Source organism: Salvelinus alpinus, chromosome 5 (assembly GCF_045679555.1).
Source record: "Salvelinus alpinus chromosome 5, SLU_Salpinus.1, whole genome shotgun sequence".
NCBI lineage: Eukaryota > Metazoa > Chordata > Actinopteri > Salmoniformes > Salmonidae > Salvelinus > Salvelinus alpinus.
In genome coordinates, this window is record NC_092090.1 from 18,181,303 (window position 1) to 18,208,778 (window position 27,476).

At 43.3% G+C, this 27,476-nt stretch overlaps 1 protein-coding gene across 1 annotated transcript in view; it reads right to left on the reverse strand.

Annotated features, from left to right (window-relative positions):
• Positions 1-1,299: 1,299 nt before the first annotated feature.
• LOC139575634 (uncharacterized) overlaps positions 1,300-27,476 on the reverse strand; it is a 57,208-nt gene continuing 31,031 nt past the window's right edge. The window contains exon 7 of the mRNA XM_071400808.1: positions 1,300-1,375. Within this exon, the coding sequence (XP_071256909.1) occupies positions 1,340-1,375 (36 nt within the window). The 3' untranslated portion in view covers positions 1,300-1,339. The remainder of the gene's footprint in view (positions 1,376-27,476) is intronic.

The window sequence follows — 27,476 nt, forward strand, 5'->3', positions numbered from 1 at the left end:
CCATTAATTACATAATGTAGAGTTGTTTACAAATAAATTAAAATATTTATATTATTTGACCAATCACAATTATATATATTTTCTTACCAATCACAAGTAGGGTAACGCCTCTAATGCCCTTATGGGTGGGCCTCTGCTGTAAAGAAACAAAATCCTTAGATTTGGCCAAATAGACCATAGAACTAGAATGCCATTCCACTTCTGGTTAGACAGCTGAAGTTGTACTATAGACAAAAATGATTTTGTCGTACTGTCTTTATAAGCACATTAATATGATATTTACAGCAGAAAATGTTGGTAAATGTATTTACATCCAAGATGGCTCAGTCATGGCGGCTTGTATTTCTTAATGATCAAGCTGAAAAAACATTGTGCTGCGCGCTTTATATAAACGTCAAAGGCCTGTTGATAATTTACTGTTGATACAGAGGCTATCTTCAATTGGTTTAGATCAGGACGTTTGTAATTGGTTTCAAAACAATTTAACTGATAGATCGCAATGTCCATCTGCTGATGGTGTGCAGTCAAATTCCTTCATATAACAAAAGGTGTCCCGCAAGGTTCTGGGTCCAGTACTTTCTACCATCATTCTACAGTAACAATATTGGTTTGTCTGCGAATAATTGTAAATTGCATCATAATGTTACTGTTGCCTCCATTGTGAACCAGGCTCTATGTGACCTACAGACTCCTTTCATTGTCTTAAATTAGTATTTAATGCAGGAAAAACAAAGGATGTGCTGTTTTCTAAAGCACACAACAATGGCTCGAAAGATTTCCCTACCTGTGGCGTATACATATTTAAGTAGAGCAGCTCATGTGCCTGCAAGCTCTGCACAAAGTTGAACTATTGAAGTCTTTGACCAGAAGCCTTAAAACACACCATTGCTCCACAAAGAACAATAACAAACCTGCCTGCTACACACAACATTAGTATACTCCACTGTTAGCATAGTAGATGATGACGTCTAATAAAAGCTCAACACTGATCAACATATGAGGTCTAATAAAAGTTCAACACTGATCAACATATGAGGTCTAATAAAAGTTCAACACTGATCAACATATGAGGTCTAATAAAAGCTCAACACTGATCAACATATGAGGTCTAATGAAAGTTCAACACTGATCAACATATGAGGTCTAATAAAAGCTCAACACTGATCAACATATGAGGTCTAATAAAAGTTCAACACTGATCAACATAATAATGGAAAGTTACTCAACACAGCATGTGAACTACTGATTATGCCCACAAATCCTATGTGTCACCAAAGTCAATATAAGACCAACAAAAAAAACGAATTTAATGTTAACCTGGTGGCAGTGGATGCAAACATTAGCTACTCTCTGCAACCTGCTGGTCCTCAATGGCCTGCTTGGCCTTGAGGGCAGGGTAGAAGGAGTACAGTTTGGCTGTCACACCATCATACATTTCCTGCCACTCTTCCTGGGTGAGAGAGGATGGGCTGGTCTCCAGGAAGTTGTAGGCATCCTTCGACTGGACACTAAACATGACCATGACGTTCTGGCATCTCCCTCTGAACGTGTTCCAAGCCTATGGGGTAAACCCAGGGAGAGACATTAGTTATGGTCTCAATCCACGTTGGATTCCTTTAGTTTCTCAATCCGTTCTTGGTAGACCCCCAGGGTGTGCACATTTTTGTTCTTGCCCACCATGTAAGCCCTCTACCAATGGGTTGAGAAATGCTGACCTAATTTACCCTTTATCCTTGTGATTTTGAAGATTAGATTTTACATTAAGACGTTTTAAAGCATTATTGTATGAAAAGGATTTTAGCATGCCTTTTTTGAGTTACATTACCCTTTAGCAGGATCATTCACATAAGTAATGATATGAAGTACAAACAATTATACAATATTCGGGCAGAGTGCCAGCAGAGAAAATGTATTAATTCACCTCTTCAGCTACTTGTAAGGAATCCAAGAACTCCTCCTTAAAATCTGAGAGAGTATAAATCATGTCTTCCCCAGCGAAGGTCTTCTGCTTCAGATTGGTCACCATCACTCTGATCTTCTCCCAGAAGCTTTTGAGTTGCAGCAGAATCTTCTGGATCTGGGTCAGGCAGGTCTGAACCTCAGCCAGATGGACAGGATCAGGAATAGAACCTGGAAAAACAAATACAAACAGCATTGACATTCCTCTTCTTAAGATGGCGCCGGAGGGTAGGGCTGCCATCTTATCGGCACTTAACCAACCATGCTATTTTGTTCGTTTTTTCGCGTTGTTCGTAACTTGTTTTGTACATAAAGTTGCTGCTGCCATCTATGACCGAAAAGAGCTTCTGCACATCAGAACTGGGATTACTCACTTCAAATTGGACGAGGAGTTCTTCAATGAGTCGGATGCGAGGCATATACTACAGACACCCAACCAGGCCCATATCCCTGTGATTAGCTGGAAAAGTAAATTTAGGTTTCGCGGAAAGAGATCAGAATGCCTTGAGGATCAGGCGACGAGTGGCTAATCTGCCCTTGCCTTCTGTTCTGCTAGCTAACGTTCAATCGCTGGAAAATAACTGGGACGCACTGAAACCACGTACATCCTACCAACGGGACATTACAAACTGTAATATCTTATGTTTCACTGAGTCGTGGCTGAACGACGACATTAAGAAAATACAGCTGGCGGGTTATATACTATCGGTAGGACAGAACAGCAGCCTCTGGTAAGACACGGGGCGGGGGCCTATGCACATTTGTAAACAATAGCTGGTGCACAATATTTAAGGAAGTCTCAAGGTTTTGCTTGCCTGAGATAGAGTATCTCATGATAAGCTATAGACCAGACTATCTATCCAGAGAGTTTTCATCTGTATTTTTCGTAGCTGTCTACATACCACCACAGACTGAGGCTGGCACAAAAACCGCGCTCAATGAGCTGCATTCCGCCATAAGCAAACAGGAAAACGCTCATCCAGAGGCGGCTCTCCTAGTGGCCGGGGACTTTAATGCAGGGAAACTTAAATCAGTTTTACCTAATTTCTATCAGCATGTTAAATGTGCAACCAGAGGGAAAAAAATTCTAGACCACCTTTACTCCACACAGAGATGCATACAAAGCTCTCCCTTACCCTCCATTTGGCAAATCTGACCATATCTCTATCCTCCTAATTCCTGCTTACAAGCTCAAATTAAAGCAGGAAGCACCAGTTACTCAGTCTATAAAAAAGTGGTCAGATGAAGCAGATGCTAAACAACAGGACTGTTTTGCTAGCACAGACTGGAATATGTTCTGCGATTCTTCCGATGGCATTGAGGAGTACACGACATCAGTCACTGGCTTTATCAATAAGTGCATCAAGGACGTCGTCCCCACAGTGACTGTATGTACACACCTCAACCAGAAGCCATGGATTACAGGCAACAATCACACTGAGCTAAAGGTTAGAGCTGCCGCTTTCAAGGAGCGGGATTCTAACCCGGAACTTATAAGAAATTCGGCTATGCCCTCCGACGAACCATCAAACAGGCAAAGCATCAATACAGGACTAAGATCGAATCGTACTACACTGGCTCCGACGCTCGTCTAATGTGGCAGGGCCTGCAAACTATTACAGACTACAAAGGGAAGCACAGCAGAGAGCTGCCCAGTGACACAAGCCTACCAAACGAGCTAAATAACTTCTATGCTCGCTTCGAGGCAAGTAACACTGAAACATGCATGAGAGCATCAGCTGTTCCAGACAACTATGTGATCACGCTCTCCGTAGCCGATGTGTGTAAGACCTTTAAACAGGTCAACATTCACAAGGCCGCTGGGCCAGACACATTACCAGGACGTGTACTCCGAGCATGCGCTGACCAACTGGCAAGTGTCTTCACTGACATTTTCAACCTCTCCCTGTCTGTCTGTAATACCAACATGTTTCAAGCAGATCATTATAGTCCCTGTGCCCAAGAACACTAAGGTAACCTACCTAAATGACTACTGACCCATAGCACTCACGTCTGTGGCCATGAAATGCTTTGAAAGGCTGGTCATGGCTCACAACACCATTATTCCAGAAACCCTAGACCCACTCCAATTTGCATACAGCACCAACAGATCCACAGATGATGCAATCTCTATTGCACTCCACACTGCCCTTTCCCACCTGGACAAAAGGAACACCTATGTGAGAATGCTATTCATTGACACCAGCTCGGCGTTCAACACCATAGTGCCTTCAAAGCTCATCGTTAAGCTAAGGACCCTGGAACTAAACACCTTCCTCTGCAACTGGATCCTGGACTTCCTGATGGGCCGCCCCCAAGTGGTAAGGGTAGGTAACAACACAGGGCGCCTCAGGGGTGCTCAGTCCCCTCCTGTACCCCTGTTCACTCATGACTGCACGGCCAGGCACGACTCCAACACCATCATTACATTTGCTGATGACACAACAGTGGTAGGCCTGATCACGACAACGATGAGACAGCCTATAGGGAGGTGGTCAGAGACCTGACCATGTGGTGCAAGGACGACAACCTCTCCCTCAACGTGATCAAGACAAAGGAGATGATTGTGGACTACAGGAAAAGGAGGACCGAGCCATTCTCATCGACGGGGCTATAGTGGAGCAGGTTGAGATCTTCAAGTTCCTTGGCATCCACATCAACAACAAACTAACATGGTCCAAGCTCACCAAGACAGTCGTGAAGAGGGCACAACAAAACCTATTCCCCCTCAGGAGACTGATAAGATTTGACATGGTTCCTCAGATCCTCAAAAGCTTTTACAGCTGCACCATCGAGAGCATCCTGACAGGTTGCATCACTGCCTGGTATGGCAACTGCTCCTTCTCCGACCGCAAGGCACTACAGAGGGTAGTACATACGGCACAGTACATCACCGGGGCCAATCTTCCTGCCATCCAGGACCTCTATACCAGGTGGTGTCAGAGGAAGGCCCTAAAAATTGTCAAAGACTCCAGCCACCCCAGTCATAGACTGTTTTCTCTGCTCAGCCACGGCAAGCGGTACCGGAGCGCCAAGTCTAGGTCTAAGAGGCTTCTAAACAGCTTCTACCCCCAAGCCATAAGACTCCTGAACAGCTAATCAAATGGCTACACAGACTATTTGCATTGCCCCCCACACCGCTGCTACTCTCTGTTATTATCTATGCATAGCCACTTTAATAACTCTACCTACATGTACAGCACATAATTACCTCAATTACCTCGACACCTGTGCCCCCGCACATTGACACATTGACTCTGTACCGGTACCCCCTGTCTATAGCCCCGCTGTTGTTATTTACTGCTGCTCTTTAATTATTTGTTATTCTTATCTCTTACTTTTTTGTGGTATTTTCTTAAAACTGCATTGTTGGTTAAGGGCTTGTAAGTAAGCATTTCACTGTAAGGTCTATACCTGCTGTTATCGGAGCATGTGACAAATAAAATTTGATTTGATTTACCTCTTGTCTTATTCAGTTCCCCAATAGCAGAGGTAATGTCATGAAGGAAAGGAACGACCACCATGTACAAAACAGTGTAGTCCTTAATGTCCTTCCTTACCCAGGTCAAATGAGGCTTTGTTAATCTTCATCTGCAACTTCATCAGCTCCGTTTGGGCCTCCACTCTTTCTTACTCAAACGGGTCTTGTCCTGCTGAAGCTGATTCATCTTGGTCTTGGTCAACTCAATGGCGGCACTATCTCCAGGGTCATTGATTACCCTCTGCATAGCATCGATGATGATTCCTAGGAAGTGAACCACGGCAGCCTCTATGCCAAACGTCTTGTTTCTACTGGCAATGCTCTCAACCAACTCACGCAACTCTGTATCAACATTGATGATATTTGTATTGACCTCATCCAGATCTGACTGGACCCCTCCTAGCTTCTCATTGTAGTCCTTTACACTATTCTGCAGGATCTCCTCTTCATTGGTCAGCTTTCTCTTCTTGTCCTCTGTTTCTTCTTTGGTGGAAAGAACATCGCTGGTAGCGGTCGCCACCCCAATGTGGAGTTTCTTATAGCTAAATAAAGTAGTGAGAGAACATTATCAAATCTTTGACATATTTCATTGTCAACACTGCTATGTGGTATGATCTGCATGTTTATGTTTAATATTTAAGGTGTGTGTAGTGAATGTAAAATTGCTCTGCTCACTAAGATCATTGGGTTTGAGTTGCTTTTGTTGATGCTGCTAGTTTAATCCCCACTCAGGGCTGAACAGAATGCATTCTGTAACATTTATATTGGCTTACTCTTTTACTATGTTATCAACTTCATTGATGATATCTTGGATCCACTGATTGGCCTTCGCCAGGAATTTGACGGCAACTTCTGATCTTTCTTCACAGCAGCCTTCAGCATAGGGAATAATGTCTTGACCATGTTGTCACTGGTGCTAACACACTGTTGATAAGAACATGTCACATAGTCAATGATGTCCTACCTTCCTCCATTAGCATAACTAAACTGCTGTAAAATATTATCTTAGTCTACCAGTATAGTGTAAGATAGGTCATCTAATGATAAATTAACAGAGTTTACGAGGCTAGAAACACCCCAGTATCGTCTAAAATAGGAAATCGAATGATAAATTAATAGTTTACAAGGATAGAAACAGTAAGATTGAAATACCAGCAGCAGCAGAGCCTCAGAGGAGGAGAACAGCATTTGGGCCTCAACAGCATTGGCTCTGATGATTCTCTCCAGAGAGGGGAATTTGGCCAGGCACAGGTAGGAGATGTTGTACAGCAGGGCTGTCTTCTCTGCAGCAGGCAGCAGATCTCTAATGAAATCTGGGCTGTCTAGGCTGTCCATTTGATTCTTGGATGGAACTACAGCTGAAAGGGAAGAAAACATCAACATTGAATACACAGGGGAGTAGGTTGTGATGAGTGGTTAGGGACTGAAATAAAATTGACCCTCCCTAAAGCAAAATACTGTATATTTTGACATATTTTCCCTAAACGCTTGAAAAAGAAACAAATCCCTCTACCCAAAATAATGATAGAAACAAGGTAGATAGCAGAGAACGTGCCAGCTATTTACATTCACTCCTAGGACAGACCAGAGCCGTATATATGCTGTTTTTCACCTACAATGGACTATCAATGACCATGGAGCTCTTGGCAGCCAAATTCAGATTTTTTATCCACTAATTGATCTTTTGACCCATCACATCAGATCTTTTCACATCAGATCTTTTTCAGAGCTGATCTTTTACAGAGCAGGGACATAGTACTGCCATAGTGTCTTCTCTCTCTGGCGGGTGGCGTGAATGATGAATAAATGTAGGGGTGTGTGCAGAGGCCTGTCGTTCGGAGGCTTGACCACTTTGAATGGGCCAAACTAGAAATAACAAGAACAAAGACAGAAAACTCTAACAGCGGTTGTTTTGCTACTATGCCTGCAGATGTGCATAACATGCTGCGACCCTCATCAAAACTTTTTTAATAACTCCAAATAACAAAAACGTAGCTTGGTTGTTGTAACATTTAAATGTAAAACATGTATTATTATCACATGGATCACCAGTGCGGTTGAATTCAGCATTACTGTATGGTGCACTCAAAACCTCTTGTAGGTCTAGTTGAGTAGCCAGCCTAGGCTACTGCTCAAATGGTGCTGTAATAGGCCTACATGTTTTTCTTTGCATGCTGTTTTGTTGCAGGTTTTTTGTTTTTTGGTTATTCATTGTCAAGCTTTAAAAACATTTGGCATGCAGCACTTTGGGCGTGCTTGCTGTGACTTGTAGTGCAGCCCATCACGGGTGGTATGGAAGCGGGTCACAATGAATTGACAACCCAAATCATTGCGCAGGCTGGATATAATTGTGTGACAGGCCTTGGGCCTTGTGTGGCCTTGTGTGGCTTATAGTTTACAGAAACATAGACTACCACCTCTATTGTGTATGCAGACAAACTGATCCACCTGGTCTCATAGACTACACGTAACATAGTAAATTAATCCGGGACACTCAAAATAGTATGTTATGTTATGATTGATATGGTTGCACAAGACAGATGGTTACATAAGGCAAAAATGTAAATGGAGTGGTTGGTTAGGGTGGATGGGTGGATGTATAACGATAATGTCTAGCAACTCAAAGCTTGCGAGTTTGAATCTCATCACGGACAACTTTAGCATTCTAGCTAATCAGCAACTTTTCAATTAATTACTATTTTGTAGCCACTTTGCAACTACTTAGCATGTTAGCTAACCCTTCCCCTAACCTTCACCCTTCCCCGAACCTTAACCCTTTAACCTAACTCATAAACTTAACCCTAACCCCTAACCCCTAGCCTAGCTAACATTAGCCAGCTAGCTAACCACCTAGTTAGAATGTGTAACATATCATACGTTTTGCAAATTCGTAACATATTGTATTTTTTGCAAATTTGTAACATATAATATGAATTGTAATTCGTAACATATCATACGAAATGGCTGTTGGACATCCCAAAAATGTATGCATACCATACGAAACCTATCATTAACTGGCATGTCTTGGATTTACATACAGAATACTCTGAAATGATTTGAGACCAGGCTGCAGCAGCCAGCCAAATACCAATGAGATCTAGGATCCAAATTAACCGCATGTCTACCTTGATATTTATCAAACTCCACGGAGCCCTCTTGCGCGGTGGAACCCATAATGATATGTGACCACTTGGTTATGGTGCTGTCCTTTAACCACTACGATTCGATGGGCGCATAAATCGCGTAAAATAATCCTGATCAAGATCTGTTTCCTATGCCTAATAGTCCTACTCATCACTTATTATTATTATTACAAATATAAGATTATCACTTCTCACAATGGTGCTCTTTTAGTGAAGTTAGATCAAAGCTGAATCATTGTCTCGCATGTTCACATAATGATTCATTCGTATTTTACATAACAGAACCGAATATAATAGTAGGGCTTATTTACTGTAGCATTCGGCCTATAATATGTTAGCCTACACCAAAAACACCTCCTCAGTATTTTTTGGGGTTAAGCTTTCTTTTCTCATGCGGCCAACACTCAAGAGCGCCACACAGCAGGATATACTGTAGGTCTATGTTTTGATCGAAACAAAATAGTCCTACGAGAAAGGCTATTAGTTTGCTAACACCATGTGCTTTATCATCGCATTTGCGTAGGCACATTTTTTTCCTTTTAAAAATGCAAATCTTTACCTGACTGGAGACATTAGCAGAATATTTTAATACCATACAATGACGCATATGACAGGACCTAGTCTTGAATGCAGTCCTAGGCCAGCGAAATGAGTGGAGACACATTGTACAAGACACAGATTGTACAAACTCCTGGTTTTCAGGCCACATCAGGCGTGCAAGTCACATTAGAAAGATGTTCCTAATGAGTGTAACTAGAAAAGTACATTTCCAATAGAAAATGGGTGTACTTGTTAGCTTGTCTTTAAGTAGTTATGGTTGACGTAATAGGAATAGAATAGCCTAAACTTGTGAAAGTTGCTTTGCCATCTCTAGCTTTAACGTCTCAAGAGTTACTAATACTTTTGGTTTGTTATTTTATGCAACTTTATTATATGCTAGTTTTGAAAATTTTTTTTTTTTTTAACAAGAGGTGTCAATGGAGTCTGACTTTCTGAAACCAAACTGTAGTTCATAAAAAATATTATTAGGGGTAGGTTTAAAATCTGATTTTAAGAAGAGAAATAGGCAGGGTTTAGCCATAATTACGACTTGTGGTAACTGATGACGACCGTGAAATGGGGACAATAATTTCAGCACCATCTCTTAAAAACCTGGCAGGGATATACCCTGTGCAAGTGACGTCATCCTACATCATACTTCCTGGGTAATGTCATGTTCTTCCTGGGTCATGTCATGGGCTTTTCAATGGGCTTCAATACTGTATCATTTCAATTCATGAAAAAGCAGTAATTCTAAATTATATTTGCATTTTTTGTGTTGATTTACTCATACCAGATTACTTTTATGAGCATATTTGTCTCTCAAGAAGTAAGAATCATCAGCAAAAGTTTGAGAAGTCTAAATTGAACTACATATAGTGCAGAGTTGTTAGATGCCTGCTGGAGCTGAGGACATACAGGAGGGTAGGAACCCGTTAGTTACAGGCCGTTTGATGTGCTATATGTACGATTACACTGTGGGGTTTTTACTGAAAGTTGCCAGCCATGGCCCCAGTGATGTACTGGGCCGTTCGCACTCCCCTCTGTAGCGCCTTACGGTCAGCTGCTGAGCAGTTGCCATACCAGGTGGTGATGCAACTGGTCAGGATGCCTTCGATGGTGCAGCTGTAGAACCTTTTGAGGATCTGGGGACACATGCCAAATCTTTTCAGTCTCCTGTTGTGCCCTCTTCACGACTGTCTTGTATGTTTGGACCATGTTAGTTCGTTGGTGATGTGGACACCAAGGAACTTGAAACTCTCAACCCGCTCCACTACAGCCCCGTCGATGTTAATGGGGGCCTGTTCGGCCCACCTTTTCCTGTAGTCCACGATGCGCTCCTTTGTCTTGCTCACATTGAGGGAGAGGTTGTTGTCCTGGCACCACACTGCCAGTTCTCTGACCTCCTCCCCATAGGCCGTCTCATCGTTGTCGGTGATCAGGCCTACCAGTGTTGTGTCGTCAGCAAACTTAATGATTGTGTTTGAGTCGTGTTTGGCCACGCAGTCGTGGGTGAACAGGGAATACAGGATGGGACAAAGTACACACCCCTAAGTGGCCCCAGTGTTAAGGATCAGCGTGGCAGACGTGTTGTTGCCTACTCATACCACCTGGGGGTAGCCCGTCAGGAAGTCCAGGATCCAGTTGCAGAGGGAGGTGTTTAGTCCCAGAGTCCTTAGCTTAGTGATGAGCTTCGTGGGCACTATGGTGTTGAACGCTGAGCTGTAGTCAATGAACAGCATTCTCACATAGGTGTTCCATTTGTCCAAGTGAGAAAGGGCAGTGTGGAGTGTGATTGAGATTGCATCAACTGTGGATCTGTTGAGGCGGTATGCGAATTAGAGTGGGTCTAGGGTGTCTGGGAGGATGCTGTTGATGTGAGCCATGACCAGCCTTTCAAAGCACTTCATTGGCTACCGACGTGAGTGCCATGGGGCGGTAATCATTTAGGCAGGTTACCTTCGCTTCCTTGGGCACAGGGACTATGGTGGTCTGCTTGAAACATGTTGGTATTACAGACTCGGTCAGGGAGAGGTTGAAAATGTCAGTGAAGACACTTGACAGTTGGTCCGCGCATGCTTTGAGTACACGTCCTGGTATTCCGTCTGGCCCAACGGCTTTGTGAATGTTGAGGGTTTTGTTCACATCGGCTACCGAGAGCATTATCACACAGTCATCCAGAACAGCTGGTGCTCTCGTGCATGCTTCAGTGTTGCTTGCCTCGAAGCGAGCATAAAAGGCATTTAGCTCATCTGGTAGGCTCGCACCACTGGGCAGCTTGCGTCTGGGATTCCCTTTGTAGTCCGTAATAGTTTTCAAGCCCTGCCACATCCGACGAGCGTCAGAGCCGGTGTAGTAGGATTCAATCTTAATCCTGTATTGACGCTTTGCTTGTTTGATGGTTCATCTGAGGGCATAGCAGGATTTCTTATAAGCGTCCGGATTAGTCTCCCGCTCCTTCAAAGTGGCAGCTCTAGCCTTTAGCTCGATGCGGATGTTGCCTGTAATCCATGGCTTCTGGTTGGGATATGTACGTACAGTCACTGTGGGGACGAAGTCGTCGATGCACTTATTGATGAAGCCGATGATTGAGGTGGTGTACTCCTCAATGCCATTGGATGAATCCCAGAACATATTCCAGTCTGTGCTAGCATACAATGCCAGGGACTAGTGTGTCCTACATGACCCTCCACAACATCACCTGTCTGACTCAGGATACTACCTGACTACTGTGATCCAAACACCAGAATCAGCCGGCCTCTGGAGCTTAATGTAACCAGTACGTATGTTAACTTTCTGTTGCTGAAGTGTCCCACTGAAGGTTTATACATTGAGATGACTAGATAGACTCAAACTGTTCTAGTCCTCTCACTCTCAGGAAATGGTGAAGTGGTTGAACACTGTGGAGAAGATGAACATCCTGTCTGTGGTAAAGGTCTTACTCTCTTCACGCGGTCAACACATGATCAACTGCAGCTATTTATTTAACAAATAATTAATGTACTGTATGATATCCAGTTGCTTTTAGAGATGTAGAACTATTTTCCTCATGAAAACATTTTACACTATGGCTTAGTTTTTCCTTTTATTGTTCTTAACATTGTTTTACCAGACATGCTCAGTGTCATCGTGGACATCACTCACATCCTCCTGTTTGTGGTTTCCACCTTGGTTGTCATGACGCTGACCCTTCTCGTCATAACTTTTTACTTTATGAGAAAAGTCAGGATTATTTACAATACTGTATCACTGAAACCGCAGGTCTTACATGTAGATGCCTTGCTGGAAATATTATTATAATACATTCACTGTGTCATATTACCCATCTTGCCTTGTCATCACCTTGGTCTATAGGAAAATGGAGTCCTCCAGAGGGGAATTCAGTAGACTGTGCCAGAGTGGAGCCTGAGCAGAACATACCACCTGACACTGAGAGGGGTGCAGAAGACCCTGATAAGACTTATGATGACTGTGTGTGATTCTGTGTAGATACAGTATACTGCATTGCAATGGGTTTATGCTATAGCAGACCATTCATTTGTTCTGTTTTGCTTGTTTTCAGTGGGTCTTGCTGACATGCCTGTTGCTAATGAATGACCAGTAATTTTCATGGCATACTGTATGATGTACTTTGATATTGAATGGCCTGTTTAAGACTCAAAACAGTGCATTGTAAGATGATCAGATAGGTTATAGATATGTAGGCTTAGATGAGCTGACATCTTGTTATGATATTTAATGTATTTTTTTAACATTATTTTGTTGAAATAAAATAAAATGGTAGACTACCATTTGAAAAGTAACATCTCAGACTGTTGAAACCTCAATGTTAATTTTCACTTGTTTTTAGTACAGCTAAAGTAGTCATGATAATGGTATATTTGTGGGACTGAAGTGGGCTATTTTTGAGGGGTCTATAGTTTAAGGTCTATAGATTATGCTTCTACAGAATACGCTGCAGTCAATAAGAGAACTTTTGAAAGCGAAACAGAGCTGGGTGAAGTTTGGGCTGGTTGTGGAAATACCATAAACCACAAGCCATTCTCTTTAGAGGCAGGTACAGACAGCTCTTCACTGTAGAACCCAGAGTTTTTCCTGGTCAGATTACAGAGCCAAAACTCCTTTTGGAGTAGTGAAGTCTGCATGAGAAATGACAGTGAGAGTTTTTGAGTCAGCAGCAGCATTTATTGATGAAGAACCACAACCACCAGAGTCCAAGCACAGATGGTGGATAAATGAAGATGTCTTACAGTTCTGGTCTGCTTAAGGGGTGGCTCTCCAATAGGAACTAATGTGATAGCAGCTGGGTCTGGTCTGCTTAGTTCATTAACTGTATATGAACCAGTAAAAAATGAGGGCGTGGGATGTTTCGCTTCCTCTTCCGTCTCTGGTCCAAGTTACAGAGAGCCAGGGCCGCGGACACAGGGGATTTAAGAAGGTGGGTGTCAAACAGTGGTGGTAGGTGCCGTTTAAGATGAGGGAGGATGATCATTTTAATACTTTAATGACAAGGAATTGGAATGATGGCACAAACAGACTGTCACTCAGGCTACATATTTCGTAGTACAGAGAGGTAATAAAAACACTGTCACGTTCGTGAGGAAAGACGGACCAAGGCGCAGCGTTATTTAGGTTCCACATCTTTTAATAAAGTGAAACTTCTTAAACAAACCAATAAACAGTGACATCCGTGGTGCTACATGCACATACACAAAACAATATCCCACAAACAGGTGGGAACCAAAGACAACTTAAGTATGGTCCCCAATTAGAGACAACGAACATCAGCTGCCTCCAATTGGGAACCACACTAACACACCAACATAGAAATATGACGAATAGAACCCCCGAGTCACGCCCTGACCTAAAGCACCATAGAGAACCCTGAGGGCTCTCTATGGTCAGGGCGTGACACACACTTGTTATTAGTATGACATTCTCTCTCTAGTTCTTATGCTAAACTTGAAACAGGTGAGATACGAACCAGAGAATGATGAGGTATACCTCAAAGGGTTCTCTTAAGTAAAATGCCTCCTGCTTGGTGAATTGCCACCCTGTTTATCAATTATGATTCAATCAGCATGTAATCAATCAATAGATGGAGTAGAAATGAACAGTGAACAGCACAACATCAACAACATTTACTTTCACTCTTTCAAGGTTAAATATTCACAAACTCCAACCGTAAGGAAGGTATGGGCTAGGAGGAGGTTTTTCTGACCATGTGACCTGATCAGGATTAACTCTAGGTTCCAGTTAGATCCTATTACTAGGGTCCAGTTAGATCGTATTACTAGGGTCCAGGTAGATCCTATTACTGTGGACCAGTTAATTATCCACTATACCTATTTTGCCAATTGGACTTGGACCCCTCTGCTACTCGGAACCCTACTAATCCATCACGACTGGTCTATCGACGTCACCGCATGCGGAGGCCAAAACAGACTTTCCTCCGTCGAGACGTCCCTCTAAGGCCCTTCTGCTAGCTTGCTAGCCCCGGTTTGCAAACTTGCTAGCCCCGGCCTGCTAGCTGTTTGAATCGCCGTGTCTCCAGCCAGCCCAACCACTCACTGGACCCCTATGATCACCCGGCTACGCATGCCTCTCCCTAATATCAATATGCCTTGTCCATTACTGTCCTGGTTAGTGATTGTCTTATATCACTGTGGAGCCTCTAGCCCTGCTCAATATGCCTTAATTCTTAAGGCTGAAATCCCGTTAACGGGATCGATATGACAACAGCCAGTGAAAGTGCAGGGCGCCAAATTCAAAACAACAGAAATCTCATAATTATAATTCCTCAAACATACATGTATCTTATACCGTTTTAAAGGTAATCTTGTTGTTAATCCCAACACAGTGTCCGATTTCAAATTGGCTTTCCATCGAAAGCACCACAAACGATTATGTTAGGTCACCACCAAGCCACAGAAAAACACAGCCATTTTTCCAGCCAAAGATATGAGTCACAAAAAGCACAAATAGAGATAAAATTAATCACTAACCTTTGATGATCTTCATCAGATAACACTCATAGGACTTCATGTTACACAATACATGTATGTTTTGTTTGATAAAGTTAATATTTATATAAAAAAATCTGAGTTTACATTGGCGCGTTACGTTCAGTAGTTCCAAAAACATCCAGTGATTTTGCATCCAATTTACAGAAATACTCATCATAAATGTTGATGAAAATACAAGTGTTACACATGGAATTAGAGATATACTTCTTGTCACTATAGGGGGTGCTGTTTCAACTTTGTAAAATATCGTCCCCAAATTAAACTGCCTCGTACTCAATTCTTGCTCGTACAATATGCATATTATTATTATTATTGGATAGAAAACACTCTCTAGTTTCTAAAACCGTTTGAATTATATCTGTGAGTTAAACAGAACTCGAGTTGGAGCAATTTTCCTGTGAGGAAGTGAGAAGTCTGAAATCATGCAGGCTGTTCTGAGGTCGGTTTATTAATTTGCCTGTCTTCTATTGGTTGAGATGCACTGCATACGCCTTCCCCTGGATGTCAGCAAATAGTGAGAATTGGAATGGAGTTGCTAGGCCGATCTGAGGCCTTATAAATAGGCTCGGAACGTGATGTCCTCTCTTTCCTTCGTTCGCCATGACGCAAGGCAGACCTCTGGAGGACGTTCTAGAAAGCTCCCGTTATAGCCCTTAGATATATCCGGCTCTGATTTTATTCGATATAGGTGTTAGAAACATCATAACGTAGTTATTTTAAACCGAGTTATTTCAGTTTATGTGAGTATATTGCGATTTTCGAAATTTTCTTTGTGCTGCGCAATAGTGAGTTGGGCACGTCTTCGCCACATGGCTAATGTTTACAGCTAATTCCAAAGTTGAAGGCGACAATCTACAACCGAGCAACGATTCTTTTGGACAAAGGACAACTTGCCCAAAATTCTGATGGAAGCTCATCAAAAAGTAAGAACTATTTATGATGTTAATTCGTTGTTCTGTGGAAAAATTTTAAATGATTATTCCTCCATTCATTTCGGTGGGGTCTCGCTATAACGCACCCTGTATGTCGTAGTAACGTTAATTTAAAAATCTAACACAGCGGTTGCATTAAGAACTAATGTATCTTTCATTTGCTGTCCAACCTGTATTTTTTAGTCAAGTTTATGATTATTTATTGATTAGATTAGGTGCCTCTCCAAGATGGCGGAGCTAGATTGCCTGAAATGTTGCTACTAATCACATTGTATAACCACGATTTGTGCCGCTAAATATGCACATCTTCGAACAAAACCTATATGCATTGTGTAATATGATGTTACAGGACTGTCATCTGATGAAGTATATCAAGGTTAGTCAAAAATTATATATCTTTTGCTGGATTGTTACGATCGCTAACCTTTGCTGCTGGTAAATTGCTTGTGTTTCTGGCTAATGTAGTAAGCTAATATAATGCTATATTGTGTTTTCGCTGTAAAACACTTAAAAAATCTGAAATATTGGCTGGATTCACAAGATGTTGGTCTTTCATTTGCTGTACGCTGTGTATTTTTCAGAAATGTTTTATGATGAGTATTTAGGTATTTGACGTTGGTCTCTGTAATTATTCTGGCTGCTTCAGCGCTATTTCAGATTGCAGCTGCAATGTAGAACTGTGATTTATACCTGAAATATGCAAATTTTTCTAACAAAGCATATGCTATACAATAAATATGTTATCAGACTGTCATCTGATGAAGTTGTTTCTTGGTTAGTGACTATTTATATCTTTATTTGGTCGAATTAGTGATGGCTACCTATGCAGGAAAAAAATGGTGGGAAAAAAAAGTTGTGTCTTTTGCTATGGTGGTTAGCTAATAGAAATACATATTGTGTCTTCCCTGTAAAACATTTAAAAAATCAGAAATGATGGCTGGATTCACAAGATCTGTATCTTTCATTTGTTGTCTTGGACTTGTGATTTCATGAACATTTTATTATATGATATCCCTGTAGCTTTAGGCTAGGCTATGCTAGTCTGCTTTTTTGATGGGGGGATCCCGGATCCGGGTTTGTGACTCGTTAGATGTTAATGCAACCGCTGTGTCAGATTTCAGAAAAGCTTTACAGAAAAAGCAAACCATGCAATAATCTGAGAACGGCGCTCAGAAAACAAATAAATATATCCGCCATGTTGGAGTCAACAGAAATAACATTATAAATATTACCTTACCTTTGATGATTTTCATCAGAATGCACTCCCAGGAATCCTAGTTCCACAATAAATGTTTGATTTGTTCGATAATGTCCATCATTTATGTCCAAATAGCTACTTTTGTTAGGGCGTTTAGTACACAAATCCAAACGCGCGTGCAGGTCCAGACGAAAAGTTCAAAAAGTTATATTACAGGTCGTAGAAACATTTCAAACTAAGTATAGATTCAATCTTTAGGATGTTTTTATCATAAATCTTCAATAACGTTCCAACCGGAGAATTCCTATGTCTGTAGAAAAGCAATGGAACGCAGGTCGCTCTCATGTGAAATGCGCGTGACCAGTGCGTGACTCTCTGCCAGACCACTGACTCAAAGAGCTCTCATCCGGCCCCACTTCACAGTAGAAGCCTGAAACAAGTTTCTAAAGACGGTTGACATCTAGTGGAAGCCTTAGGAAGTGCAACTTGACCCATATCCCACTGTGTTTTTGATAGGGGCTGAGTTGAAAATCGACCAACCTCAGATTTCCCACTTCTTGTTTGGATTTTGTCTCAGGTTATTGCCTGCCATATGAGTTCTGTTATACTCACAGACATCATTCAAACAGTTTTAGAAACTTCAGAGTGTTTTCTATCCAAATTTACTAATAATATGCATATATTAGCAACTGGGACTGAGGAGCAGGCCGTTTACTCTGGGCACCTCTGGGCACCTTATTCATCCAATCTACTCAATACTGCCCCCAGCCATAAGAAGTTAACCTACCATTTAGTTCCACCTCCCACATATGCGGTGACATCACCTGGTTTAAACGTCTCTAGAGACAATATCTCTCTCATCATTACTCAATGCCTATGTTTACCTCCAATGTATTCACATCCTACCATACCTCTGTCTGTACATTATGCCTTGAATCTATTCTCTCACGCCCAGAAACCTGCTCCTTTTACTCTCTGTTCTGAACCCACTAAACGACCAGTCCTGATAGCCTTTAGCCGTACCCTCATCCTACTCCTCCTCTGTTCCTCTGGTGATGTAGAGGTTAATGCAGGCCCTGCAGTGCCTAGCTAAAATCCTACTCCCCAGGTGCTCTCATTTGTTGACTTCTGTAACCGTAAAAGCATTGGTTTCATGCATGTTAACATTAGAAGCCTCCTCCCTGAGCTTGTTTTATTCACTGCTTTAGCACACTCTGCCAACCCGGATGTCCTAACCGTGTCTGAATCCTGGCTTAGGAAGTCCACCAAAAACTCTGAAATTTCCATCCCTAACTATAACATTTTCTGACAAGATAGAACTGCCAAAGGGGGCGGTGATGCAATCTACTGCAGAGATAGCCTGCAGAGTTCTGTCTTATTATCCAGGTCTGTACCCCAAAAATTTGAACTTCTACTTTTAAAAATCCATCTTTCCAGAAACAAGTCTCTCACTGTTGCCGCTTGCTATAGACCACCCTCTGCCCCCAGCTGTGCCCTGGACACCATATGTGAATTGATTGCCCTCCATCTATCTTCAGAGCTCGTGCTGCTAGGTGACCTAAACTGTGACATGCTTAACACTCCGGCCATCCTACAATCTAAGCTTGATGCCCTCAATCTCACACAAATTATCAATGAACCCACCAGGTACAACCCCAAATCCGTAAACACGGGCACCCTCATAGATATCATCCGAACCAACTTGCCCTCCAAATACACCTCTGCTGTTTTCAATCAAGATCTCAGCGATCACTGCCTCATTGCCTGCATCCGTAATGGTTCTGCGGTCAAACGACCCCCCTCATCACTGTCAAATGCTCCCTAAAACACTTCAGCGAGCAGGCCTTTCTAATCGACCTGGCCCGGGTATCCTGAAAGGATATTGACCTCATCCCGTCAGTAGAGGATGCCTGTTTTTTTTTAAAGTGCCTTCCTCACCATCTTAAATAAGCATGCCCCGTTCAAAAAATGTAGAATCAGGAACAGATATAGCCCTTGGTTCTCTCCAGACCTGACTTCCCTTGACCAGCACAAAAACATCCTGTGGCGTTCTGCATTAGCATCGAACAGCCCCCGTGATATGCAACTTTTCAGGGAAGTTAGGAACAAATATACACAGGCAGTTAGGAAAGCTAAGGCTAGCTTTTTCAAGCAGAAATTTGCATCCTTTAGCACAAACTCAAAAAAGTTCTGGGACACTGTAAAGTCTATGGAGAATAAGAGCACCTCCTCCCAGCTGCCCACTGCACTGAGGCTAGGAAACACTGTTACAACCGATAAATCCAATGTAATTGAGAATTTCAATAAGCATTTTTCTACGGCTGGCCATGCGTTCCACCTTGCTACCCCTACCCCGGTCAACAGCCCTGCGTTCCCCACAGCAACTCGCCCAAACCCCCACTTCTCCTTCACCCAAATCCAGATAGCTGATGTTCTGAAAGAGCTGCAAAATCTGGACCCCTACAAATCAGCCGGGCTAGACAATCTGGACCCTCTCTTTCTAAAATTATCTGCAGAAATTGTTGCTACCCCTATTACTAGCCTGTTCAACCTCTCTTTCGTATCGTCTGAGATTCCCATAGATTGGAAAGCTGCCGCGGTCATCCCCCTCTTCAAAGGGGGAGACACTCTAGACCCAACTACTACAGACCTATATCTATTCTACCCTGCCTTTCTAAGGTCTTCGAAAGCCAAGCTAACAAACAGATTACCGACCATTTCGAATCCGCTATGCAATCTGGTTTCAGAGCTGGTCATGGGTGTACCTCAGCCACGCTCAAGGTCCTAAACGATATCATAACCGCCATCGATAAGAGACAGTACTGTGCAGCTGTATTCATTGACCTGGCCAAGGCTTTCGACTCTGTCAATCACCACATTCTTATTGGCAGATTCAACTGAATTGGTTTCTCAAATGATTGCCTCACCTGATTCACCAACTACTTCTCTGATAGAGTTCAGTATTTCAAATGGGAGGGCCTGTTGTCCGGACCTCTGGCAGTCTCTATGGGGATGCACAAGGTTCAATTCTTGGGCCGACTCTCTTCTCTGTATACATCAATGATGTCGCTCTTGCTGCTGGTGATTCTTTGATCCACCTCTACGCAGACGACACCATTCTGTATACCTCTGGCCCTTCTTTGGACACTGTGTTAACTAACCTCCAGATGAGCTTCAATGCCATACAACTCTCCTTCCGTGGCCTCCAACTGCTCTTAACCTGTCTAGGACAGGGGTTCCGCTAGCGGAACTCCTCCCACATTCCACTGAAAAGGCAGAGCGGCAAATTCAAAAACATTTTTTTTTGAAATATTTAACTTTCACACATTAACAAGTCCAATACAGCATTTGAAAGATAAACATCTTGTGAATCCAGCCAACATGTCCGATTTTTTAAATGTTTTACAGAGAAAACACCACATATATTTATGTTAGGTCACCACCAAATAAAAAAAAGACAGACAGACATTTTTCACAGCACAAGTAGGATGCAGGTAGCATGCACAAGCCAACCTATCTAACCTAGAACCAACCTAAATAACCTAGAAAAAACTACCTCAGATGACAGTCCTATAACATGTTACACAATAAATCTGTTTTGTTCAAAAAATTTGCATTTTAGCTATAAATCAGTTTTACATTACTGCTACCATCATAGCTACAGTCAGAAATCGCACGGGAGTAGCCAGAGAAAATACAGACACCAACGTCAACTACCTAATTACACATCATAAAACATTTCAGAAAAATATATGGTGGATAGCTAATGAAAGACAAAGATCTTGTGAATACAGCCAATATTTCCGATTTTTTAAGTGTTTTACAGCGAAAACACCACATATATTTATGTTAGTTCACCACCAAATACAAAAGACAGACAGACATTTTTCACAGCAACGGTAGCATGCAAGTAGCTAACCTAACTAACCTAGAACCAACCTAGAACCAACCTAAATAACCTAGAAAAAACTCCCTCAGATGACAGTCCTATAACATGTTACACAATAAATCTATGTTTTGTTCGAAAAATGTGCATATTTTAGCTATAAATCAGTTTTACATTACTGCTACCATCATAGCCACAATCACAGCTACAGTCAGAAATCGCACGGGAGTAGCCAGAGAAAATACAGACACCAACGTCAACTACTAATTACACATCATAAAACATTTCAGAACAATATATGGTGGATAGCTAATGAAAGAGAAAGATCTTGTGAATAGAGCCAATATTTCCGATTTTTGAAGTGTTTTACAGCGAAAACACAAGATATCGTTATATTAGCTTACTACAATAGCTAGCACACAGCAGCATTGATTCTAGTCAAACGGTAGCGATAGCACAGTTCGACAGATATATGAAAAAGCATCCCAAATTGGGTCCTTATCTTTGTTGATCTTCCATCAGAATGTTCTCCAAGGGGTCCTTTGTTCAGAAACGTCTTTATTTCGATCCAGAACGAACGATTTCCCTCTTGAATTAGCAAGCACACTGGCAGTGCGGCGCCAACCTCTCCATCTTGACAAAATTCTTGCGTCGCATCACGTCTAAAGTCCAGAATAAATTTCAATAATATAATTAAACTATATTGAAAAAACATACTTTAGGATGATATTCTGACATGTATCAAATAAAATCGAAGCCAGAGATCATATTCACCTTTAACAAGGTTCTTCCATGAGCCGAGTACAGGTCCAACTTCGAGCCCAGGAAAAAAAATAAAGTGCGCACGTCTCAGTCCAAGAGGTTGTGTTCAATCCCAGGACGAGATAATCAAGTCATTTCTGCTCTCACTTCCGCATGACACCCAGGGGAAGGCGTATGACGTGTTTCTACAGTCATAAGTGACATGCCCTTTTATAGACAAGCTCTTGAAGAGAGACTTTGCTTTTGGAAATCTCACTTCCGGTTAGGAAATGGTCTGTAAAAAGAGTTCTGTTTCACTTAGAGAAATAATTCAAACGTTTTTAGAAACTAGAGACTGTTTTCTATCCAATAGTAATAATAATATGCATATTGTACAAGCAAGAATTGAGTACGAGGCCGTTTAAATATCATACGATTTTCCCCAAAAGTGAAAATAGCACCACCTGTCCTTAAGAAGTTTTAAATGCAAGTAAAACTAAATGCATGCTCTTCAACCGATCGCTGCCCGCACCTGCCCGCCCATCCAGCATCACTACTCTGGACGGTTCTGACTTAGAATACGTGGACAACTACAAATACCTAGGTGTCTGGTTAGACTGTAAGCTCTCCTTCCAGACTCACATTAAACATCTCCAATCCAAAATTAAATCTAGAATCGGCTTCCTATTTCGCAAGAAAGCATCCTTCACTCATGCTGCCAAACATACCCTCGTAAAACTGACCATCCTACCGATCCTCGACTTCGACGATGTCATTTACAAAATAGCTTCCAACACTCTACTCAACAAATTGGATGCAGTCTATCACAGTGCCATCTGTTTTGTCACCAAAGCCCCATATACTACCCACCACTGCGACCTGTATGCTCTCGTTGGCTGGCCCTCGCTTCATACTCGTCGCTAAACCCACTGGCTCCAGGTCATCTACAAGCCTCTGCTAGGTAAAGCCCCACCTTATCTCAGCTCACTGGTCACCATAACAGCACGCACCCGTAGCACGTGCTCCAGCAGGTATATCTCACTGGTCATTCCCAAAGCCAACACCTACTTTGGCCGCCTTTCCTTCAAGTTCTCTGCTGCCAATGACTGAAATGAATTGCAAAAATCGCTGAAGTTGGAGACTTATATCTCCCTCACTAACTTTAAGCATCAGCTATCTGAGCATTTTACCAATCACTGCAGCTGGTCACAGCCCATCTGTAAATAGCCCATCCAACTACCTACCTCATCCCCGTTTTGTTTTTATTTACTTTTCTGCTCTTTTGCACACCAGTACTTCTACATGCACATCATCATCTGCACATCTATCACTCCAGTGTTAAATTGCTAAATTGTAATTACTTCTCTACTATGGCCTATTTATTGCCTTACCTCCTTACTCCATTTGCACACACTGTATATATATTTTTTTATTGTGTTATTGACTGTACGTTTGTTTATGTGTAACTCTGTGTTGTTGTTTTTTTCGCACTGCTTTGCTTTATCTTGGCCAGGTCGCAGTTGTAAATGAGAACTTGTTCTCAACTGGCCTACCTGGTTAAATAAAGATTAAATAAAAGAATACAAATATTTTTCCAAGTCAGAAAGATCTCTGCCATTTTACAGATCTTAGGGATAACCCCAGACAAAATTGTGAAGTAAAAAATATAGGTTCATGATTGTGAAATAAGTGGGACAGAAAGCTGCATCAAAAAAGGATCTAGTGAATCAGCCCCAGTTGATTTTCTTTACATCAATCTTCAGTAAGGCACGTCATACATCATAGACATCAAATGGTTTCATGAAAATGAGGAATGTGTATCTGGGAATGTATCGTTCTCTGCAACCTGGCTCAAGGTGAGTAAAGGACTCCCTCTACAGCAGTGGTTCCCAAACTTTTTATAGTCCCGTACCCCTTCAAACATTCAACCTCCAGCTAGCACCAGGGTCAGCGCACTCTCAAATGTTGTTTTATTCCATCATTGTAAGCCTGCCACACACACATACGATACATTTATTAAACATAAGAATGATTCTGGCTCATGGGAAGTGGCAAAGAGCTCTTATAGGACCAGGGCACAAATAATAATAATAATCAATCATTTTGCTCTTTATTTAGTCATTGTACATGTAAAACTTTATTTGTTCATTGAAAATTGTCAATAACTCACCACAGGTTAATTAGAAGGGGGTGCTTGAAAGGATGCACATAACTCTGCAATGTTGGGTTGTATTGGAGAGTCTGTCTAAAATCATTTGTGCCTGTATTTAGTTTTTGTGCTAGTGAGGGCCGAGAATCCACTCTCACATAGGTACGTGGTTGCAAAGGGCATCAGTGTCTTAACAGCGCAATTTGCCAAGGCAGGATACTCTGAGCAAAGCCCAATCCAGAAATCTGCCACTAGCCTCTGATTAAATACAATTTTCACAGAACCGCTTGTTGCAATTTCGATGAGGCTCTCTTCCTCCCTTTCAGGCAGGGCATGAAAGGGATAATGAATCCAGTTGTTTGTGTCATCTGTTTCGGGAAAGTACCTGTGTAATTTTGCATCCAACTCACTCAGGTGCTTCGCTATATCACATTTGACATTGTCTGTAAGCTTGAGTTAATTTGCACACAACAAATCATACAATGATGGAAAGACCTGTGTGTTGTCCTTGTTAATGCAGAGAGAGAAGAGCTTAATTATAGCCTCATTTTTGTCCCTCACATTGAATATAGTTACGGAGAGTCCCTGTAATCCTAGATTCAGATCATTCAGGTGAGAAAACATCACCCAGATAGGCCAGTTGTGTGAGAAACTTTAAGCTCGTCTCTCAGCTCAAAAAAACGTGTCAATACTTTGCCCCTTGATAACCAGCGCACACTGTATGTTGTAAAAGCGTTACATGGTCGCTGCGCATATCATTACATAGTGCAGAAAATACACGAGAGTTCAGGGGCCTTCCTTTAACAAAGTTAACCATTTTCACTGTAGTGTCCAAAACGTCTTTCAAGCTGTCAGGCATTCCTTTGGCAGCATGAGCCTCTTGGTGGATGCTGCAGTGTACCCAAGTTGTCACGACTCCCACCGAAGGTGGCTCCCCTGCCTGTTCGGGCGGTGCTCGGCGGTCGTCGTCGCCGGTCTACTAGCCGCCACCGATCCCTTTTTCCTTTTCTGTTCGTTTGGTCTTATTAGTTGCACCTGTTCCTTATTGTGTTTCTTGATTGTTGTATATTTAAGCCTGTTAGCCCCGCCTAGGTTTGTGCGGGATTGTTATTCTGTTAGTTTGTGGATGTTAAATTGTATTTTATTTTTCCGGACATTTTGGGTCCTGTGTATGGGCCGGTCAGTTGATGCGCCTTGTGTTTTTGGCGTGACAGTTTTTTCCGATAAAAAAATATACATTTATTCGAACCCTCTGCTCTCTGCGCCTGACTCCAACCCACTGTTTTTAAAGGACTCTGACAGAATCCCGCACCTTTAAATGGAGTCAGCAGGAGCAGCTGCACCTCCTCTCACATCGATGGAGGAGTGAGTACTCCATCATACGGCCATTCTCCACTGGATCGGGTCGGCAATGGACCAGATGATGGAGAGGATGGACCGATGGGAGAGGAGTGGCCTCCCTACCTCACCCCCAGCTCTGCTTTCGCCAGCACCACGTACCCATCCTCCGGCATCCGGATCCGGTGCCCTGCGTCTGGCACTCCCCAGGGAGTACGATGGAACGGCGGCTGGGTGCCAGGGGTTCCTACTACAGCTGGAGCTGTACCTGGCTACCGTTCGTCCGACTCCCTCGGGGGAGGAGAGTGTGAGCGTCCTCGTCTCCTGTCTGACGGGTCGAGCCCTGGAGTGGGCCAACGCAGTGTGGAATGGCCCAGACTCGGCGAGGGATCACTACCCCGAGTTCACCCGCCGGTTCCGGTCCATGTTCGACCACCCACCAGAGGGCCGAGCGGCGGGTGAACGGCTGTTTCACCTGCGACAGGAGACGGGCCTTGGCCGCCGGGGCGGGGTGGAACGACAGGGCCTTGATGGACCACTATCGCTGTAGCCTCCGGGAGGACGTCCGCAGGGAGCTAGCTTGTCGGGACACCACCCTCTCCCCCGACGAACTGATTGACATGTCCATCCGACTGGACAACCTGCTGGCTGCCCGCGGGCGTCCAGAACGGGCCCTGTTTATTCCACCTCCAGGCCCTCCCGCTCCAATCCCCATGGAGTTAGGGGGGGCCGCATCGAGTGGGACCGGAGGAGGAGGCTCCTTCTGCACCAGGTGTGGTCGAAGAGGACACACTGCCGATCGGTGCTGGAGGAGCTCGTCTGGGAGTCGGGATGGCAGGCAGAGCACTCCTCGTTCACCCCAGGTGAGTCAGCACCAGACTCACCCAGAGCTCCCTGTTGGCCATATGTTCTTATTAATTTATTTTTCTGTTTTTTCTCCCTCTCTACAGTATAAGGCGCTAGTCGATTCAGGCGCAGCTGGGAACTTTATGGATCGTGGGCTCGCGTTAAGGCTAGGGCCTGGTGTCGTTAGACCAACCTTTCCCCGTGCACTCCTTAGATAGCCAACCATTAGGGTCAGGGCTGGTCAGGGAGGCCACGGTTCCACTGGACATGGTAACGCAGGGGAATCATAAGGAGCGGATTAGTCTCTTCCTTATTGATTCACCTGCGTTTCCAGTGGTGCTGGGAATTCCCTGGCTGGCTAATCACAATCCGGAGATTTCATGGAGACAGGGGGCTCTCCGAGGGTGGTCAGAGGAGTGTTCAGGCAGGTGCATAGGAGTTTCCATCGGTGCGACGACGCTAGAGAGTCCAGACCAGGTTTCCACTGTGCACATTCCCTCTGTATATGCCGATTTGGCTATCGCCTTCTGTAAGAAGAGGGCGACCCAATTACCACCTCATCGACGAGGGGATTGCACGATAAACCTCCTGGTAAACGCTGCACTTCCCAGGAGTCACGTGTACCCGTTGTCCCAGGAGGAGACAGTGGCTATGGAGACATACGTCACTGAATCTCTGGGACAGGGGTACATTCGGCCCTCCACGTCACACGTCTCCTCAAACTTCTATTTTGTGAAGAAGAAGGAGGGAGGTCTGCGTCCGTGCATTGATTATAGAGGTCTAAATTCCATCACAGTGGGGTTTAGTTACCCGCTACCTCTCATCGCCACGGCAGTGGAATCATTTCACGGGGCGCATTTCTTCACAAAACTGGACCTTAGGAGTGCGTATAATCTGGTGCGCATCCGGGAGGGAGATGAGTGGAAGACCGCGTTTAGTACCACATCTGGCCATTATGAGTACCTCGTCATGTCGTATGGGTTGAAGAATGCTCCAGACGTTTTCCAATCTTTCGTAGACGAGATTCTCAGAGACCTGCACGGGCAGGGGGTGGTAGTGTATATCGATGACATACTGATCTATTCTGCCACACGCGCCGCGCACGTGTCTCTGGTGCGTAAGGTACTTGGGCGACTGCTGGAGCATGACCTGTATGTCAAGGCTGAGAAATGTGTGTTCTCCAAACAAGCCGTTTCCTTCCTGGGTTATCGCATTTTCACCTCCGGGGTGGTGATGG